This window comes from Stenella coeruleoalba (assembly GCF_951394435.1).
Source record: "Stenella coeruleoalba genome assembly, chromosome: 5".
Lineage (NCBI taxonomy): Eukaryota > Metazoa > Chordata > Mammalia > Artiodactyla > Delphinidae > Stenella > Stenella coeruleoalba.
In genome coordinates this window covers 99,669,034-99,691,058 of record NC_137150.1, presented here as the reverse complement: position 1 = coordinate 99,691,058, position 22,025 = coordinate 99,669,034, and the positions used below count along the sequence as shown (strand labels likewise).

General features: G+C 35.6%; 1 protein-coding gene across 5 annotated transcripts in view; it reads left to right on the top strand.

Moving 5' to 3' along the window:
- Positions 1–22,025, top strand: part of EPHA6 (EPH receptor A6) — a gene marked incomplete at its 3' end in the record, with an annotated part of 858,431 nt that overhangs the window by 330,763 nt on the left and 505,643 nt on the right. For all 5 annotated transcript variants that reach the window (XM_079923297.1, XM_079923296.1, XM_079923295.1 and 2 more), the window contains exon 4: positions 19,533–19,688. In XM_079923297.1, the coding sequence (XP_079779423.1) occupies positions 19,533–19,688 (156 nt within the window). The remainder of the gene's footprint in view (positions 1–19,532; positions 19,689–22,025) is intronic.

The window sequence follows — 22,025 nt, the reverse complement described above, 5'->3', positions numbered from 1 at the left end:
AATAGCAGAGTAAACATTCTTTTCCAGTGAATATGGAACATTTTCCAGGATAGATCACATGCTAGGTGACAAAACAATTCTCAACAAATTTAAGAGTATAGAAAATATATCAAGCATCTTTTCAGGCCACAAAGGTATGAAACTAGAAATCAATTACAAGTAGCAAAAACAGAAACATGTAGAGACTAAACAATTTGCTACTAAAAGAACAGTGGGTCAACAAAAAAATCAAAGAGGAAATCAGAAGATACCTTGAGACAAATCAAAATAAAATGCAGCTTTCCAAAATCTATGGAATACAGCAAAAGCAGTTCTAAGAAGGAAGTTTATAGTGATACAGGCCTACCTCAAAAAATAAGAAAAAGCTCAAATGAAAAACATAAATTACTATCTAAAGGAATTAGAAAAAGAACAAACAAAGCCCAAAGTCAGCAAAAGGAAGGAAATAGTAAAGGTCAGAGTGGAACTTATTTTTTGAGTGGAAATAAATAAAATAGAGACAAAAAAAAAAAAACACAGTAGAGAAGATCAATGAAACCAAAAACTGTTTGTTTTAAAATATAAATAAAATTGATAAACCTTTATCCAGGATCATGAAGGAAAAAAAGAGATAGGAAGTTAGAAATGAAACAGGAGGAATTACAACCAATATTGCAGAAATACAATTATAAAAGAGTATTACAAACAGTTATACACCAAAAAATTGGACAACCTAGAGGAAATGGATAAATTCCTAGAAACATACAGTCTTCCAAGACTGAATCAGAAAAAAATAAAAATTTGAACAGATTGATTACTAGTATTGCAAGTGAATCAGTAATCAAAAAACTCCCTACAAACAAATTCCAGGACCTCATGAGTTCACAGGGGAGTTCTACAAACTATTTAAAGAACAGTTAATACCTATCCTTGTCAAGATATTCCAAAATATTGAAGTCATTTCACAAGGCCACCACTACCCTGATACCAAAACCAGACAAATACACTTCAAAAACAGAAAATTACAGGCCACTATCCTTGATGAACACAGATGCAAAAATCCTCAATAAAATATTAGCAAACTGAATTCAATAACACATAAAAAGAATTATACACCATGATCAAGTGGGATTTATCGCAGAGGTGCAAGCATAGTTCCATATACACAAATCAGCATGATATGCCACATTAACAGAATGAAGAGTAAAAATCACATGATCATCTCAATAGATGCAGAAAAATCATTTAATAAAATTCAGTATCCATTCATGGTAAAAATCCTCAACAAAGTTGGTATAGAGGTAACATATCTGAACATCATAAAGGCCATTTATGAAAAACCTACAGCTAACATCATACCAAACAGTGAAAAGCTGAAAGATTTTCCTCTAAGATCACAAACAAGCCAAGGATGCCCACTCTCACCATTTCTATTGAACATAGTGTTTGAAATTTTAGCAACAGCAATCAGAAAGAGAGAGAGAAAGAGAGAGATAGAGGAAGGAAGGAAGGAAGAAAGGAAAGAAAGAAAGAAAGAGAAAGAAAGAAGAAATAAAAGGTATCCAAATTAGAAGGGAAGAAGTAAAATTGTCACTATTTGTGGATGACATGATACCATATGTCGAAAACTCTAAAGACTCCACCAAAACACTATTAGAACTAATTAGTGAATTCTGTAAAGTTGCAGCATACAAAATTAATATACAGAAGTCTGTTGCATTTCTACATACTAAAAATGAACTATTCAAAAGAGAAATCAAGAAAACAATCCCATTTACAACTCATCAAAAAGAATAAAATACCTAGGAATAAATTTAACCAAGGAGGTGAAAGACCTTTACTCTGAAAACTAGAAGACATTGATGAAGAAAACTGAAGACAATACAAGTAAATGGAAAGTTATGCCATGTTCGTGGATTGGAAAAATTAATATTCTTAAAATATCCATATCACCTAAAGCAATCTAGAGATTTAATGTAATTCTTATCAAAATACCCACGACATTTTTCAGAGCACTAGAACAAAGAATGCTAAGGTTTGTACAGAACTGCAAAGGACTCCAAATAGCCAAAGCAGTCTGGAGAAAAAAAGAACAAAACTGGAGGTATTACCCACCCAGATTTCAGACTGTCTGACAAAGCTACAGTAGTCAAAACAACATGGTACTAACAGAGAAACAGACCCATAGCTCAACGGAACAGAATAGAGAGCCCAGAAATAAACCCATGCACCTATAGTCATTTAATCTATGACAATGGAGGCAAGTATATACAATGGGGGAAAAGACAGTCTTTTCAATAAGTGATGTTGGGAAAACTGAATAGCTACATGTATAAGAATGAAATTAGAACATTTTCTCACACCATATACAAAATTAAACTCAAAATGGATTAAAGACCTGAATGTGATACTGAAGCCATAAAACTCCTAAAAGAAAACACATGCAGTATGCTCTTTGGCATTGGTCTAAGCAACATTTTTTTTCCCTTGGATCTGTCTTCTTAGGCAAAAGAAACAGAAGCAAAAATAAACAAATGGGACCTAATCAAACTAGGAAGCTTTTTCTTTTGCCTTTGTCATCTTTACTGGAGTATAATTGCTTTACAATGGTGTTTTAGTTTCTGCTTTATAACAAAGTGAATCAGCTATACATATACATATATCCCTATATCTCTTCCCTCTTGCATCTCCCTCCCTCCCACTCTCCCTATCCCACCCCTCTAGGTGATTACAAAGCACTGAGCTGATCTCTCTGTGCTATGCGGCTGCTTCCCACTAGCTATCTATTTTACATATGGTAGTGTATATATGTCCATGCCACTCTCTCACTTTGCCCCAGCTTACCCTTCACCCTCCTTATGTCCCCAAGTCCATTCTCTAGTAGCTCTGCATCTTTATTCCCGTCTTGACACTAGGTTCTTCATGACCTTTTTTTTTTTTTTTTTTTTAGATTCCATATATATGTGTTAGCATACGGTATTTGTTTTTCTCTTTCTGTCTTACTTCACTCTGTATGACAGACTCTAGGTCCATCCACCTCACTACAAATAACTCAATTTCGTTTCCTTTTATGGCTGAGTAATATTCCATTGTATATATGTGCCACATCTTCTTTATCCATTCATCTGTCGTTGGACACATAGGTTGCTTCTATGTCCTGGCTATTGTAAGTAGAGCTGCAATGAACATTGAATTATGGTTTTCTCAGGGTATATGCCCAGTAGTGGGATTGCTGGGTCATATGGTAGTTCTATTTTTAGTTTTCTAAGAACATCCATACTGTTCGCCATAGTGGCTCTATCAATTTACATTCCCACCAACAGTGCAAGAGGGCTCGCTTTTCTCCACACCCTGTCCAACATTTATTGTTTGTAGATTTTTGATGATGGCCATTCTGATTGGTGTGAGATGATATCTCATTGTAGTTTTCATTTGCATTTCTCTAATGATTAATGATGTTGAACATTCTTTCATGTGTTGGAAATCTGTATATCTTCTTTGGAGAAATGTCTATTTAGGTCTTCTGCCCATTTTTGGATTGGGCTATTTGGTTTTTTGATATTGAGCTGCATGAGCTGCTTGTAAATTTTGGAGATTAATCCTTTGTCAGTTGCTTCATTTGCAAGTATTTTCTCCCATTCTGAGGGTTGTCTTTTCGTCTTTTTTATGGTATCCTTTGCTGTGCTAAAGCTTTTAAGTTTCAATAGGTCCCATTTGTTTATTTTTGTTTTTATTTCCATTTCTCTAGGAAGTGGGTCAAAAAGGATCTTACTGTGATTTATGTCATAGAGTGTTCTGCCTATGTTTTCCTCTAAGAGTTTTATAGTGTCTGGCTTTACATTTAGGTCTTTAATCCATTTTGAGTTTATTTTTTTGTATGGTGTTAGGGAGTGTTCTAATTTCATTCTTCCACGTGTAGCTGTCCAGTTTTCCCAACACCACTTATTGAAGAAGCTGTCTTTTCTCCATTGTATATTCTTGCCTCCTTTATCAAAGATAACTTGACCATAGGTGCGTGGGTTTATCTCTGGGCTTTCTATCCTGTTCCATTGATCTATATTTCTGTTTTTGTGCCAGTACAATACCGTCTTGATTATTGTAGCTTTGTAGTATGGTCTGAATTCATGGAGCCTGATTCCTCCAACTCCATTTTTCTTTCTCAAGATTGCTTTGGCTATTTGTGGTCTTCTGTGTTTCCATACAAATTGTGAAATTTTTTGTTCTAGTTCTGTGAAAAATGCCAGTAGTAGTTTGATAGGGATTGCATTGAATCTGTAGATTGCTTTGTGTAGTAGTATAATCATTTTCACAATATCGATTCTTCCAATTCAAGAACATGGTATATCTCTCCATCTATTTGTATCATCTTTAATTTCTTTCATCAGTGTCTTACAGTTTTCTGCACACAGGTCTTTTGTCTCCTTAGGTAGGTTTATTCCTAGGTATTTTATTCTTTTAGTTGCAATGGTAAATGGGAGTGTTTTCTTAATTTCACTTTCAGATTTTTCATCATTAGTGTATAGGAATGCAAGAGATTTCTGTGCATTGATTTTGTATCCTGCTACTTTACCAAATTCACTGATTAGCTCTAGTAGCTTTCTGGTAACATCTTTAGGGTTCTTTATGTATAGTATCTTGTCATCAGCAAAGGGTAGGATTGTATTTCTATAAACTTCCTTCTTGGAACTGCTTTTGCTGCAACCCATAGGTTTTGGGTCATTGTGTTTTCATTGTCATTTGTTTCCAGGTATTTTTTGATTTTCTCTTTGATTTCTTCAGTGATCTCTTGGTTATTAAGTAGTGTATTGTTTAGCCTCCATGTGTTTGTATTTTTTACAGATTTTTTCCTGTAATTGATACATAGTCTCATAGCATTGTGATCGGAAAAGATATTTGATATGATTTCAATTTTCTTAAATTTACCAAGGCTTGATTTGTGACCAAGATATAATCTATCCTGGAGAATGGCCCTTGAGCACTTGAGAAGAAAGTGTATTCTGGTTTTTTTGGATGGAATGTCCTATAAATATCAATTAAGTCCATCTTATTTAATGTGTCATTTAAAGCTTGTGTTTCCTTATTTATTTTCATTTTGGATGATCTGTGCATTGGTGAAAGTGGGGTGTTAAAGTCCCCTACTATGATTGTGTTACTGTTGATTTCCCCTGTTATGACTGTTAGCATTTGCCTTATGTATTGAGGTGCTCCTATGTTGGGTGCATAAATATTTACAATTGTTACATCTTCTTCTTGGATTAATCCCTTGATCGTTATGTAGTGTCCTTCTTTGTCTCTTATAATAGTCTTTGTTTTAAAGTCTATTTTGTCTGTTATGAGAATTGCTACTCGAGCTTTCTTTTCATTTCCATTTGCATGGAATATCTTTTTCCATTCCCTCACTTTCAGTGTGTATGTGTCCCTAGGTCTGAAGTGGGTCTCTTGTAGACAGCATACATATGGGTCTTGTTTTTGTATCCATTCAGCCAGTCTATGTCTTTTGATTGGAGCATTTATTCCATTTACATTTATGGTAATTATCAATATGTATGTTCCTATTACCATTTTCTTAATTGTTTCGGGTTTGTTTTTGTAGCTCTTTTCCTTCTCTTGTGTTTCCTGCCTAGAGAAGTTCCTTTAGTACTTGTTTTAAAGCTGGTTTGGTGGTGCTGAATTCTCTTAGCTTTTGCTTGTCTGTAAAGGTTTATTATTTCTCTTTCAAACCTTAATGAGATCCTTGCTGGGTAGAGTAATCTTGGTTGTAGGTTTTTCCCTTTCATCACTTTAAATATGTCCTGCTACTCTGTTCTGGCTTGCAGAGTTTCTGCTGAAAGATCAGCTGTTAACCTTATGGGGATTCCTTTGTATGTTATTTGTTGTCTTTCCCTCAGTGCTTTTAATATTTTTTCTTTGTATTTCATTTTTGATAGTTTGATTAATATGTGTCTTGGTGTGTTTATCCTTGGATTTATCCTGTATGGGACTCTCTGTGCTTCCTGGACTTGATTAACTATTTCCTTTCCCATATTAAGGAAGTTTTCAACTATAATCTCTTCAAATATTTTCTCAGTCCCTTTCTTTTTTCTCTTCTTCCTCTGGAACCCCTATAATTTTTTTTTTTTTTTTTTTTTTTTTTTTGCGGTACGCGGGCCTCTCACTGTTGTGGCCTCTCCCGTTGTGGAGCACAGGCTCTGGACGCGCAGGCTCAGCAGCCATGGCTCATGGGTCCAGCCGTTCTGTGGCATGTGGGATCTTCCCGGACCAGGGCACGAACCCGCGTCCCCTGCATCGGCAGGCGGACTCTCAACCACTGCGCCACCAGGGAAGCCCAGGAACCCCTATAATTTGAATGTTGGTGTGTTTAATGTTGTCCCAGAGGTCTCTGAGACTGTCCTCAATTCTTTTCATTCTTTTTTCTTTATTCTGCTCTGCAGTAGTTATTTCCACTATTTTATCTTCCAGGTCACTTATCCATTCTTCTGCCTCAGTTATTCTGCTATTCAAACTAAGAAGCTTTTGTAAAATGAAGGAAACCATCAACAAAATAAAAAGACAACATACTGAATGAGAGAAGATATTTGCAAATATGTCTGTTAAGGGGTTAATATACAAAATATATACAAAATGCATACTACTCAAAAACCCAGTTGAAAAATAGGCAGAGGACCTAAATAGACATTTTTCCAAAGAAGGCATACAGATGGCCAACAGGCACATGAAGAGATGCTCAACATCATTAATCATTAGGGAAATGCAAATCAAATCACAATGAGATATCAACTACACCTGTGAGAATGGCTATTGTCTAAAAGACAAGAAATAACAAGTGTTGGCAACGGTATGGAGTACATTGTTTGTGGAAATGTAAATTGGCATAGACACTATGGAATTCCTCAAAAATTAAAAATAATACTACCATATGGTCCAGCAATTCTAGTCCTGGGTATATATCTGAAGAAAATGTAAACATTAATTTGAAATGATATATGTACCCCAGTATTCATAGCAACATTATTTATGATTGCCAAGATATGGAAGCAACCTAAGTGCCCATCCATAGGTGAGTGTATAAAGAAGATGTGGTCAATGTATATTGGAATATTACTCAGCCATTAAAAAGAATGAAATTTTGCCATTTGCAACAACATGTATGGACCTTGAAAGTATTATGCTTAGTTAAAGAAGTCAGAGATTGAAAGACAAATATTGTGTTTTCACTTATATGTGGAATCTAAAAAATAAAACCAATAAATGAATATAACAAAACAGAAACACACTCACAGATACAGAGAACAAACTAGTGGTTACCAGTTGGGGGAGGAAAGGGAGAACAGGAAAAGTAAGGGAAGGAGATTAAGAGGTACAAAATTCTAGGTATAAAATAAATAAAATACAATGATGTAATGTACAGTACAGTCAATATGGCCAATATTTAACTTTATATGGAGTATAATCTATAAAAATATCTAATCACCGTGTTGTAAACCTGAAACTAATATGTTTTAAGTGAACTATACTTTGATTAAAAATTTTACAGGGCTTCCCTGGTGGCACAGTGGTTGAGAGTCCACCTGCCGATGCAGGGGACACAAGTTCGTGCCCTGGTCTGGGAAGATCCCACATGCCGTGGAGCGGCTAGGCCCGTGAATACATGACAGCAGGTCATTCACAACTGTCAGATTAAAGAATGGATTGTAAGTATGTTGCTAAGCCAGCAGAAGATATGGTTGTCAGACTTTACTGAGGTGTCAGAGTATATGAGACTTTGAGCAGTGATGAGTGAGTTTGGTCAAAATGTTGAAATCATGCACACAAGCCATTTTATGATGAGTCTATTCTTCAATTCTACATTGGAAGATAAAATGTCTTGTTTACTTTTTCCATAAAATGAGGGGATATATATACATAAAGCATTTTTTATGAAGTAAGTGTTGTGGAATACATTTTTATTTCTAATGGTCTGAATAAAATTATATTTATTTTGCTTCTTACACAAAAGAAGAGTTTCTAAGAGAACAAGTAACTATCAGTTAAAGCTATCTCTGTCAGTTAAATCCCACAAAAGAGTATTTTTTCATTACAACAGTTATTTATAATCCAAACACCATCACCAGTTGTCCTTTAAAAGTTGTGGTTCAATCCTTCACTGCTCTAGATAACAGAGTAGGCATGCTGTTCCAAATACGATGGGTACCTAACTTACTCTATGGTGAGAACTCAGATTATGGATAGGAATGGAACTAAGCCTTAATTTTTGGCTCTTCTACCATATGACCTTCAGCAAGTGTTCCAGGTTCTCAGATCTACATAAGAAAGTGCCCCCCAAACTTGGGGGCAGCTTCACTAGGGCCTGGAGAATCTACATCCCAGGTAGCTCACTTACCTGGCTGACAGGGTGGTGATGGCTGTCAGCTGGGAGCTCAGCCACAGCCATGCACCAAAGGCCTAAGTTCTCCACCTGGGCCTCTTCATGGCTGCTTGACCTTCCCCTTGGCCTGGTGACTAGCTTCTAAAAGTAACCATTCCAAAGGAACTCACTGTAATTACAAACACACCCAGATTAAGAGGAGGGAATATAAACCTGAGCTCTCTATGGGAAAGAGTATCTATGAGACATAGTCAGAAGCCAGTGTAGGGTGGGAAATACTGTTGGAGCCATTTTTGGAAAACACAATCTGTCATAGAAACTTACTTTATATCGCTTAACTTCAGTTTCCTCATCTTTATAATAATATGCTAGGCACGCTTCTGATCACTTTACATGTATTAATTAATTAAATCCTCACAACAAGCTCTCAGTTAGGTGCCCCATTTTACAGATGAGAAAAATGATGCACAGAAAAATAAGTTGCCTGAAGTGAAGGGTTAGTAAAATACAGAAGCAGAACTCAAAGCCATGTAATCTAGTTCCAAAGGCCATATCCTTTGTAGCTAATTTTTGTAAGAATAACTAAAAAACTGTAGAGAAAGTGCGTTGCACAACATCTGACTCATTCCGAATGCTCAATGATTATAAATGGTTTTGCTGTAGGTGTTATTACTAATACATAGTACAGTGAATCAAGGGGTGTTTTCTCTTTGGCAATGGTTTTACTTATTCGGAAAAGTAAATTTACTCTGACTTAAGGAATATGCAAAAAAGGAATAATGAAAGACAAAGTTGGAAACTGTCATTACTGGATGTCTAGAAAAAATAGTGAAATAGGAATAAGAATCTCTGATGAGGGCCTCAAAAGTTAAATAGCATCTCATTTCAAAATACCTGAAAATATGATAGACTCAACAAGCACACTTTTTAAAAGGACTGTTAAATAGGAAGGAAGTAGTATTAATGCAGCTTAAGTTTGGTTGACTAAAATATACCTAGGAGCACCAAAGTTAATAAAAATAGCATTAGGAAATGAATGATAGAACAGTTAAAAAGTGATCTGTATTTTTAGAAAAAAATATGGTAGCTTTTTATGTTGTGCCATTATTGTTACCAGATTGTATTCAAACTGGTAATAAAAATGAAAAAGGTGTCTAATCCTAAAAACTGCTAATATAAACCTTTGGTCTCCATACCCTATCTTAACCTCAGAATAAAAACACTGACCTTACTCACACTAGAGACACCTTTAGAATTTTAATTTTGCATGTCACCAGCCTCAGACTCCTAAGGTATTTCTGACATTATATTCCAAGTAATGCTCTGTTGTTGACACTTGTCCATCTCTCAAATAAAAGCACTTTTTGAAAATTATCTTTAACGTATAAATCATGAATCTGTGAATGAGAAAAAATGGTGGAAGGTAAAACTAAGATCTAATAGATCCACTTTATGCTTGTTAATGGCAACTTACCTGGGTTTGCCAGTATATATCCCTGTTTATAAGTTTTTGTGTCACATAGGAAGAAAACAAACAAACAAAAAACGGTATATATCTTCTAGGTTGGTGTCCTCTCTTTTACCTAACCAAAAATTTAAAACTGTTTGTCTGAGACCTGGGTGGTAGTCTTTTGGTTCAGTTATCAAAGTCTTTGATATGTTAAATAGAATCAGTTCCAAGGATGTGCAGTTTGGGAGCAAGCCCAGGAGTTTATAAACAAGTGTGTGGAATTGCTTTCCTGAGCTCCTGTCTCTCCATGTTCTTCCCAGTACTTTCCGAATCTCTATGACTCCTCTTTAAGGTCCTTTGTGTAGAAAGACAGCTGGGGCTTTATTTGTTCCACTCCGCTGTGCACTTCTGCAACTGGATCTACATCCAGGACCAAGTGAGAGGAGGACAGAGAGAAAAAGAAATGCAGTGGGACTCTACCCTCTCAGAACCACAGCTTCAGTGAAGGAAGAGGAAGTTTTTTCTTTCCTGAGAGTTTTGGCTCCTGTGGGCTCCCATTACTGACCACCACCACCAGTCTACCACATGCTTACTTGAGGGTTGGGCATGAGAGAACAGGAGAAAAAAAAAAGAGAGAGAGAGAGAGAAAGAAAGAAACAAACAAAGAGGGAAGGGATTTCCACATTCTCTCCTGAGCATTAGGAATTCCATTTCCCACTTCCAGAGCTAAAGTGAGCTAGAGCTCTGACTGTGACCTGGTGGCCATTTCCAGGTTTCCAGTCCACTCAGTCCAGGCTCCAGCCCCAAGCACTGGGGAAAAGAGGAAAGAGGGAGGGAGGGAAGGAGGGCAAATTCGTTGTCAGCTAGGTAGTACTACAAATTTTGGTATTTTCCAGTATGCCTGCTTCTACTTACTTTTCAGAGTCCTCAGATAGGGGGTATTGTGCCCAGAGTTAACAGATAAACAGGTGAAAGAGGATGTGGTATTCCATACTTTTCGGAGTCCTTTCCTCTGATTCTTTAGGGTGAAAGTCATGTAACCTACAGTATATTTTTGTAGGTAGGTCTGATTTTTTTTTTTTTTTTTTTTTTTCGCGGCACGCGGGCCTCTCACTGCTGTGGTCCCTCCTGCCGCGGAGCACAGGCTCCAGACGCGCAGGCTCAGCAGCCATGGCCCACGGGCCCAGCCGCTCCGCGGCATGTGGGATCTTCCTGGACCGGGGCGCGAACCCGTGTCCCCCGCATCGGCAGGCGGACTCCCAACCACTGCGCCACCAGGGAAGCCCTGATTTTTTTTTTTAAATTTGTTTGTTCAAGAGAAAGTCTACTTTAACATTTCTCTGGTGGAAGTAAGAAATTAGAATTCATAACAGGACACTTTTATATATATTACCTTCATGAGGACTTCATAGTAGCTCCCCTGCAAGGAAAATTAGGTTGAATATTTTGAAGCACAATCCACAGTTTATTATTAACAAACTTGTATTTGGCCTTGAGATTTTCCTTTGGTAAGTTATTAATAGGTTATTCTCAAAAAAAATATTTATACTTATTTACCCTTAAGTTTTAGGGTTTTTTCCTTTTTATTTTTCGATTCTCCAATCTTCTCTGCCTTCTCTACTTACATGACAGCACATTTTAATTTCTATAATTGTAGAACAATATCTAGGGAAATAGTAATGATACTGCCTATCCCAGTTTATTAAATTTCCTGAGTTCTAATGTTTTGAGAAATGATGCACATCACATATTTTACTGATAAATCATTCAGGTTTATCTAAACTTACAGACTATTGAGCATCTATGAGGGAAAAGCAGTCAATTATATTAATATCAGTTCCTGTCAGACAACACACAGTTCAGTATTTCATCAGCTGATGAGAACTGCACAGCATGATATACCAACTGGGATTTATCATGGTCCTTTGTCTTGAAGTTCTCTGATAATAAAGATAAACCTAAAAAAAACATTGCTAGCAGTATATAGCCTAACAATTCAATTTTTAAAATAAAGTATGTGTAGAACAGGTCACCCATTTCTTGATTTTGTTTTAGCAGACATAAATCTGTGTGTGTGTGTGTGTGTGTGTGTGTGTGTGTGTGTGTGTGTAAAAATACTTTCCAACTGTATTCCAGTCAATACCCAGAGACTTTAATTTTCTGAGGACAATGAAATTACAAACATTGATAGGGGAAATTATATGGCAAGATATGTACTTCATTAATATTTGTGGTATTTCAATAACTATACTCATGTGTGTGCCTTTAATACATGCTTTTCTATAAAAGCTACTTTGTACTTTTTAATGTATAACCCATCTTTTATCATTATTTTAGGCAATCACTTAAAGTTCCTCAAATCATAAATGTATTTTTTGAAATAGAAAACTGTGTTTTAACTTAGATTATTTATTATGTAATTTGATGAAAATATTTATATATTTTACATTTTATAGATCCCCACTACCAAATTACATTGTATTTGTTTTTCTTTAATTTTATTTATTTATTATTTTTGGCTGCGTTGTGTCTTCGTGCCTGCATGCGGGCATCTTCTAGTTGTGGCAAGCGGGAGCTACCCTTCGTTGTGGTGCGCAGGCTTCTCATTGCGGTGGCTTCTTTTGTTGCGGAGCACGGGCTCTAGGCATGCGGGCTTCAGTAGTTGTGGCTTGCGGGCTCTAGAGCGCAGGCTTAGTAGTTGGGGTGCACGGGCTTAGTTGCTCCGCGGCATGTGGGATCTTCCCAGACCAGGGCTCAAACCTGTGTCCCCTGCATTGGCAGGCAGATTCTTAACCACTGCCCCACCAGAGAAGCCCTGTATTTATTTTTCTAGCATTCTTGCTACTTTTATCATAAGTACATGACACCAGAAAATTTAAAAATCATTTCATATATATCATAAATAATTTGTTTGTAATTTTCTTATTCTCAATTAAATATACTCACTCCAATTATATGATTAGAAATTTAGTAAAGTCTAAAATTCTTTAAACATAGTTGATTGAACATATAGATTTAACTCCATTTCCTCAGGAAACTTCACCAAAATGAGTAAGAGAATATAGAAGGTTTACACTAACAAGGGCAAAGTAAGGGAGAAGAAAATACATCACGTGAGAAAGGTCAACATGTCAACAAAATTGCGGAAAATGAAAATCAAATGAAGAAGTGGCAGCTCACTTAGCAATGGAACTTGGTATGACTGCCTGTAGGAAGAGAAGCTACTTTCACTTTGTACTGTTCTGTTGGGTAAATGCCAAGGAATGGAATTGTCAGAAGATATGTGTATGTTCCTCTATAGTAGATACTGCCAAATAGTCCCCCAAAGTGGTAGCATCACTTTCAACTAAAATGTAGAATCACTGTAGATCTTCTTTATCTATTCATCTGTTGATGCACACATATTTTTTCCATATCTTGGCTATTGAGAATAATGCTATAATGGACATGGGAGTGCAGATAACTTTTTCATATCCTGTTTTTATTTCCTAATACCCAGAAACAGATTGCTGGGTCACATGGTAGCTCTATTTTTAATTTTCCAAGGAACATCCATACAGTTTTCCATATTGGCTGCACCAACTTGCATTCCCACCAGCAGTACACAAGGGTTCCCTTTTCTTTACATCCTTGCCATCATGTATCTCGTCTTCTTGATAACTGCCATTCTAACACTCGTGAGGTGATATATCCTTGTGGTTTTCATTTACATTTCCCTGATGACTAGTGATATTGAGCATTCATGTTGGACATTTGTATGTCTTCTTTAAAGAAATGTCTGTTCAGTTCCTCTATTTTTTATTTAACTGTATGTTTTTTATTGTTGTTGCTGTTGTTGTTATTGAGTTGTGTGAGTTCTTTATATATTTTATATTTATCAGATATATCAGATATATGGTTTGCAAATATTTTGCCCCATTCTATAGGTTGCCTTTTCATTATTTTTATTGTTTTTTGGCTGTGCTGAAGCTCTTTAGTTTGATGTGGTCCCACTGTTTATTTTTGCTTTCGTTGCTGGTGCTTTTGCTGTCATATTCTAAGAAAATCATTGCCAAGACCTATATCAAGTAGCTTTTCCACTATGTTTTCTTCTAGAAGTTTTACAGTTTCAGGTTTTATGTTTAAGTTTCTAATTCATTTTGAGTTAATTTTTTTTTTTTTTTTGCGGTACGCGGGCCTCTCACTGTTGTGGCTTCTCCCGTTGCGGAGCACAGGCTCCTGACGTGCAGGCTCAGCAGCCGTGGCTCACGAGCCCAGCCGCTCCATGGCATGTGGGATCTTCCCGGACCGGGGCACGAACCCGTGTCCCCTGTATTGGCAGGCGGACTCTCAACCACTGCGCCACCAGAGGAGCCCTTGAGTTAATTTTTGTGAGTGGTGTCTGGTCAAGTCCAAGTTCACTTTTCTGTATGTTGTTATACATCATTTATTGAAGAGACTATCCTTTTGCCATTGAGTATTTTTAGCTCCCTTGACCTATATATTTGATTGTTTATGTAGGAGTTTATTTTGGAGCCCTCTATTGTGTTCTAGTGGCCTATGTGTGTATTTTTATGCTGGTACCATACTGTTTCCATTCATATAACCTTGTAGTATAGTTTGAAATCAGGAAGTGTGATGCCTCTAGCATTGTTATTCTTTTTCAGAATTGCTTTGACTATTGGGGTCTTTTGTGATTCCATAAATTTTAGGATTGTTTTTTATATTTCTATGAAAAATGCCATTGGAATTTTGATAGGGATTGCATTGAATCTTTAGTTGCTTTCGCATAGTGTGGACATTTTAACAATATTAATTCTTCCAATCCATGAACATGGGGTATCTTTCCATTGTTTTGTATTCTCTTCAATTCCTTTATCAAAATATTGTAGTTTTCTTTGTACAGGTCTTTCACTTCCTTGATTAAATTTATGCCTAAGTATTTTACTGTTTTTTATGCTATTATGAATGTGACTTTTATGCACGTCATTAGAAAATTGATACAAAAATATATATAACAAAAATGACAAATATAAAATTAATATTGCTAATAAATAGCACTTATATTGGGTTGGCCAAAAAGGCCATTCAGGTTTTTCTGTAAGATGTTATGGAAAAACCTGAATGAACTTTTTGGCCAACCCAATAAATTAATAGAAGATAAGCAACCAATAGAAAAGGATATAAAAGGCAATTCATAGAAAAGTATAAACAAATGACCAATAAAAATATGAAAAAAAATGTGGAGCATTAGTGGCAATTAGGAAACTTCAATTAAAGTAATAATATTTAACTCCACATATTGTCAAAAGGTAAAAGAGTGACTAACATTAATTATAGGGATTAGCAGGGTGAAAGATTAGGGTGCTCACTTACATTATTGTGCGTTTTAGAAATGTTTAGGAATGTAACATGGAAATATGTGTTAAAACAAATAATAAACATACCCTGGCCCAGAGTGCCTACTCTTGGGAACTGAAATATAAGTATCATCATGGGGATGTTTACTGCAGCATAGTTTATAAAGTATTTCTTCCAACTGGGAGATTGTTGACACATATACTACAAATATATCACAGTGACTTAACTACAACCATTGACCTGGAGAGATTTCCATGTTATAATTGATAATTGATGAAAACAATCTAAAGTTTATTGATATTATCTCAATATTGAAAAATCAATAACACTAAATCCTTCTGTTCATAAATATGTAAACATATATCTACACAGCAGTGTGTCGACATTTTAGGAAAATGATATTTGAAGAGGAAAGAAGGAAAAAAAGGTGGTAATAAGCCAGATTTCTAAATGACATTTTAAAGTAAATGTTCATACAAAAAGAACATACATGTTATGATCTTATATATATATATATATATATATATAGTCATGAATGTTTTGAATATAGAAATATAGAGAAATTGAGAGGTACTAAAATGAAGGTTTAATCTGAAAGTCGATATCTGAATAGCTCCTTCTAAAAGAAAACATTAGAAACCACTGAATCAGATAATATTTTACTTTCCATGTGCAGTATTGATATATGTTGGGAAACATTCTTATTTTTGGTGGTTTGTTTTTTGGAAATGAAGTTCACATACGCTATAAACAGAGAAATAAGGAAGTGGTAGAGAAAGAAGAGATGAATAAGAAAGTAATTTAAAAGTTCTCAAGATGTAGGGACTGATATCCCATTTTTAACAAATACAAACAAAACCTAAAAGTACTAACTAAAAGCTATATAGCATGCTCATTCTATTTACAGAATTATAGTGATCTCATATGAGACATTAGTGAATTAACCACTTATTTATTCACTCATTCAACTTTTCAGGCATTTATAAAAACTTAAATATATACTCAAAATATGCTAAAGCATTGTAGATATAAGAATGGTAAGGCCCGTGTCTGGCTTGTGGCAGTTACCAGAAGTTGAGGTGATAACATGATCAAGTAGTTGTATAATATGATTCAGGCTAAAAACAGAAGTGCATGCTGTATACCATTAATGTGTGCTATATAAGAAGATGTTACTGCCTACAACAGTGGTTTTCTAACATTTTAACAGCATCATCATTAATGTTTAAATGAAATTGTAGACTAAACCCTAATATTAAAATAAGGTAGTAATTTAAGAATCCAAATATATTTTATAAGTTCAAAATTTTAAGGTTTTCAAGGGCAATTTTGAGTTAACAAGCATTTGAAATCAGGGATAGACTTGAGAGTTGCTGCAACAATATCCAATTTGTATTTGTAGTTTTGCAGTAGGCAAAAAAAAAAAAAAAAAAAACTCACATGGATAGTAATTTTAATTGGAAAGATTTTGTTTCAATTGGAATATTAAAATAATCATTCTTGAGTTGTAGTTGAATCAGTTTCAAGATTTTTACTACCTGCTTCCATCCCTTACTTAGAGTAATGCAACAAGCCAAAAAAAAATCTATAAATTTGTAGTGAGATGAATTATGCCATGATCAGAACATGCACTGAGTAGACACGCATTATCTTCTGCAGGAATTTAATTAGCAGAGTACTCACATGCTGTCCAATTCAATAAAACAAATAAGTACCAAGCACCGACTTTATGACAAGCACTGTGCCAAACTGTCCTTGTGGCACTTACAGCCATTAAACAAATAACTGTCAAGGGATTACTAACATGGAAAAGGCACAGGTGCTTAGAGAAACTAGTCTAGGGAGTCAGGTAGAGCTTTCTTTTTTTTTTTTTTTTTTTTTTTTTTTTGCGGTACGCGGGCCTCTCACTGTTGTGGTCTCTCCCGTTGCGGAGCACAGGCTCCGGACGCGCAGGCTCAGTGGCCATGGCTCACGGGCCCAGCCGCTCCGCAACATGTGGGATCCTCCCAGACCGGGGCACGAACCCACGTCCCCTGCATTGGCAGGCGGACTCCCAACCACTGCGCCACCAGGGAAGCCCAGGTAGAGCTTTCTAAAAGAAGTGAGACTTGAAAGATGACTAGGAGTCAGCAAGATGAGTGGGTCGTAGGGTGGGGATAGAGAGAAAAGATTGTTCAACAGAGGAAAAGGCTCAAAGCAGAACAAAGAGCAGAGTAAACTCAGAAATTAACGGAGTCCCTCAGCAATTCATTCATTCATTCATTCATTCATTCATTTACCAAATACTCATTGAGGGCCAAGTAATGCCTGTTCTAGGCCTAGAAACACTGTTTCTAGGCCCTAGAAACACTTCAGTAAACAAAACAGACCAAAAAAAAAAAATCTCTACCCTCATAGAGCATACATTTTAAGGGGAAATGGCTTAAAAAATTAAACATATTGAGTGTCAGATGTTGTTAAGTTCTTTGAAGACAGGAATAAGAATGGAGAGTAATATGGATTACTCGGGTAGGTAGGATGTAGCAGGAGTTGCAATAGAAAAAGGGGAATCGGGGAAGGCTTTATTAATATGGTAATGTTTGAATAAAGACCTGATGTAAGGGAGGGAGAAAACTATACAGACAGCTGGATAAGAGCAAGTACTAAAGGCCCAATGGCAGGAGAATGCTTTGGATGCCCAAGATTCTGAAGGAGGCCAGTGTGGCTGGAGCAGACTGCTTGATACAAAAAAAGAGGTAGAAGATGCAAAGCAGGGTCACAGGGAATGGATGGGGAGCAAAATCATGCAATGCGTGGTAGGCAATTAATAGGGCAGTTGGCTTTACTCTAGGAGAGAGGAAAGCCATTGGAAGGCCCAGAGCCCAGTGATAAAATGATCTGATGTATTTTCTAAGATCACTGCCTGCTGAGTTGAGAATAGACAGTAGAAGGGCAAAGCCTTAACAGAGGGAGTTTGAGAGGGAAGCAGCTTTATCTGATGTGGTTGGAACTGTAGGCAGGGTGAAGCCATGGGTGAACTGTAGGCAAACCATGGGTAAACTTGTAATCCAAGGTAAATACTTTAAACTTTAATGTAAAGATGATGAGAAGTCATCAAAGATTTTTATACAAGGAGATGTAATGAACAGATTTCTGTGTTCAAAACTGCACTATCCAATACGGTAGCCACTAGCCAGCCACATGAGGTTATTGCATGCTTGAAATGTGGCTAGTTTTAATTGGAATGTGCTCTAAATATAAAATATGTATCAGATTTCAAATACTTTTTTTCCTTCCTGAATATATAAGCAGAAGCCTTACTCATAGATTCATTATTGTTAAATTAAGATTCTTGTTTATTTTTACACAGAACATTTTGTGAAAATGTGTTGAGTTAAAACACATAGCTTGTTAAAATATTTTTTAACATAATATTTGTCACTGGAAAATTACACTTCTTTTATTTTGTATAACAGTTTTAATTTAGAAAGTGGCCAGCAGTCATTTCTTTGAGACTAGAAACAATTAAACGCCCCACCATTCAGGACCCTGGATGTGTAGCTTATCGTAGGATCCTTTTTTGTAGGACTTCCATTCCTATGAAAATGTTCAGTGAAAATGACAACATGGATTTAAGTGAATAGAAAATGAGGTTCAGTGAAACATTTGACAGCATAACTTTAGTCACTTACATTTCATTTTCATTATGTTTTGTGAAAATTTAGTCATTAGCCTACAGTTTTCATGATTTTTGTCATATGTGCATAACAAATATACCTTATTTACTTGATATTTTGTCTACCCACTTTTAAAATTAAATTTTTAAATGAATTTATTTCAATATAATAAATAGAAAATTGTTTGCCACAGAAAAATAAAAAATGATCTTGATAAAAATGAAGCAGTGTTATCAAACTATAGCTATGTCCTGCTACAATCTGAGTCTAAGGCCAGCTCTCATTTTGTTCAAAAAATATTTAGCCTGTAAGAAAGATGTTAAAGATATACCCACACTACCCTGGGACTTTCTCCTTAAATACTCAGAAGAGCTGAGGGAGAAATGGAATGGAAATCAATTTTAAAGGGTGTGATTCAATGTTATTTAATGCCATCTCCCAGAGCTACACAATTGTCTCCCTTAATGTGGGCATTCCCATACATTGGTAAGCACTGTTATTTTGCATATTTTTGTTTCAAGTATGCCTTTTAAAAGTAGCAACCTCAACTAAAATATGAAGTCCCCATTGGGTAACTTATTTTGAATTACTAATTTCATTCATTAATATTAGCATGTATTGACTTTTCTGTGTATGTGTGAACTGAACTCTGACATCCAAAGTGTGTATAAGTTAAAATATGTTGTACACATACAAATAAAATAAGCGATAATAAAAAATATTGTTTTTCCTATGTTCGCAGCTTGCAGACCAGGATTCTATAAAGCATTTGCTGGCAACACAAAGTGTTCTAAATGTCCTCCACACAGTTTAACCTACATGGAAGCAACTTCTGTCTGTCAGTGTGAAAAGGGTTACTTTCGAGCTGAACAAGACCCACCTTCCATGGCATGTACCAGTAAGTCTGTCCATTTTTCATTTGAAAATCCTGTTTCCAACCCTTTTGGTCTTTTTATTCTAAATTAAAACCAAAAAAAAGTGACTATGCAAAATCCTATGCCATCTAGGCTATTTGTCTTTGATAATAGTCAAGGAAAAAGTTTCTCTGTCTTTCTTAGCATAATTGCTTTTCAGCTGCTTGCAAAGAATGTATTTATTCCTCAAAAATCACATTGATCACTGACATGCATATACCAACCTTGATTTGGAGGCCCTGCAGATTTTTCCTAGGCATAATCTGTCCTTAGGAGGTTAAAGCAGTTTAAGGCTTTTTGAGGCTCTATAAGCAAAACTTCTGTTTTTTGTTTCAACCCTTGAACTTTTGAAGGCACATCAGTTTAGGACCATCAAGTTTGCTGTGTGTGGGAGCTTCAGTATGGAACTTTGAAAGTCATTGTGCTATCGTTATATAGAAAAGTTCGAGTTTTCCTTGACATTTGTCTTTAAAGGAAGATATTTTTGACTTTGTCCACATTTCACCTCTCACTTTCTAATTTTGGGGTTGGAACCAATAGAATATTAAATCTAAATGGGAAGGTCATTTTAATGCATGCACCAAGAATTTTAAATTATTTGTATTCTCCTATTATTAAAGTATCATAAATTATCTGTACACTATAAAAATTAAAGTGAATATATTAATGCATTGCTAAGGTATGCAAAAGTAAAGTGTCACCTCTTAGTTATAAAAGTCTTGTTAAATACATCAATAAGATACAGTGAAAATTTGCCTTCTTGTTGATGATTTGGTGCCAAAATGTTGCTTATCTTATGTAATTCCATACTGGCAAAAATGGATAGAAAATTATGTAATGCCACATATTCCTTAGAGACAGGGGAGGTGTTCCATTTATTTTAACTGATGCAGTTTATAGATTTGTGTACACTACTACAGACTTATAAAATGTAAAATATTTTATAGAATACATTTAATAAAAATACAACACATTCATTAGTAGATGTAATTTTTGCTTTCTGACTCTTAAGTGCTGAGTGACTACTTTCTTCAAAAAATTGTAGCCTGAGAAATTGCTACCTGGATATTATTTTTTTCTAGTAATGTATTCTAAGTTTATAAGTAGGAAAAGCAAAATTCTAAATATAATTTCTCACCTAATTGTGGAAATAGTTTTGAACAGGAAAAGATTTCTATTACTATTTATATGTAATCCTTTTTGCATAATTGCTGTATATTATTATATTATATTGTGGACAACATGCTCCAGCTTAGGTAGATGGTAGTGTTTCCAATGGCTACAGTTGTGCCAGGCAAGAATCCCTGAAAACCTACATCAGAAACTAAATGGACTTCCGAGGAGAGTGATAGAGAAGAATCTGCTCTTTTTATTTTCTTAGAAGGCCATAAATAGACGATTGACAAAATGAAGGAATAAATTGTTTCCCATCAATATAACCCTTCAATGAGGTGACAGAGTAGGTAGTTGGGGAGGTTTAGTTCTTTGGAGTGAGAAACTATTAAGGAAATAAATATGGGATATAATAAGGTCTATGAACCTCAGTCATTGTTGAATCTGATATGTGTACTTATTAGCTTAACATTTTATGTTTCTCGGATTTTCTCTCTTTAAAAAAAACTTTTTTATGCTTGGTATTGTAAGTTATGTTTGCAATTATGCTAGCCTGCTTTAACTGTGCCAAGTGGAAGCAGAGAGGTTTAATTCTGGTCATCGCTGAGCAGAGCTTTAGACAGGGAACAGCATGCTGTATTGCCATAGAGATTAAAAGAGAGAACTCCAAAGGAAGGTGAAAACTTTTGTCAGATCTCCCCTCATCCAGCCACAGGAAAATCCCCTCTCAAGGCTTCTCTCTGCTACTTCCTTGAGGACTTCTTTTCCTTGTTTTAGCAAAAACTTAGCATGGTGTGCTAGTAAGTTCACCATCTTTTAGAGTCAAATTATCTGAGTGTAAACCTTGGCTTTGGTACTTACTAGCTATGTAGCCTTGGGCAAATTATTTAACCCTTTAACCTCTGTTGCACCATTCTTAGTGTTAATAACAGTACCTACATCATTCTGTTGTTATTTATAATGATTAAATAAGTTAGTATTTGAAAAGTGCTAAGAAGAATACCTGGCACATAGCAGCTGCTATATAATTGGTTGATACAGAAAGCTCTTCTCTCACAATTCATTTTGAAATAATATTTGATAAATTAGTATTCAAGCTGTTAAATACTTTATGTTGATAGTATTATGCTGGGCTCACAGCTTCCATCATCTACATTCCTACAAATTGAAAGAAATAACGTGCTGAATTTGTAAGACCTTTTCACAAA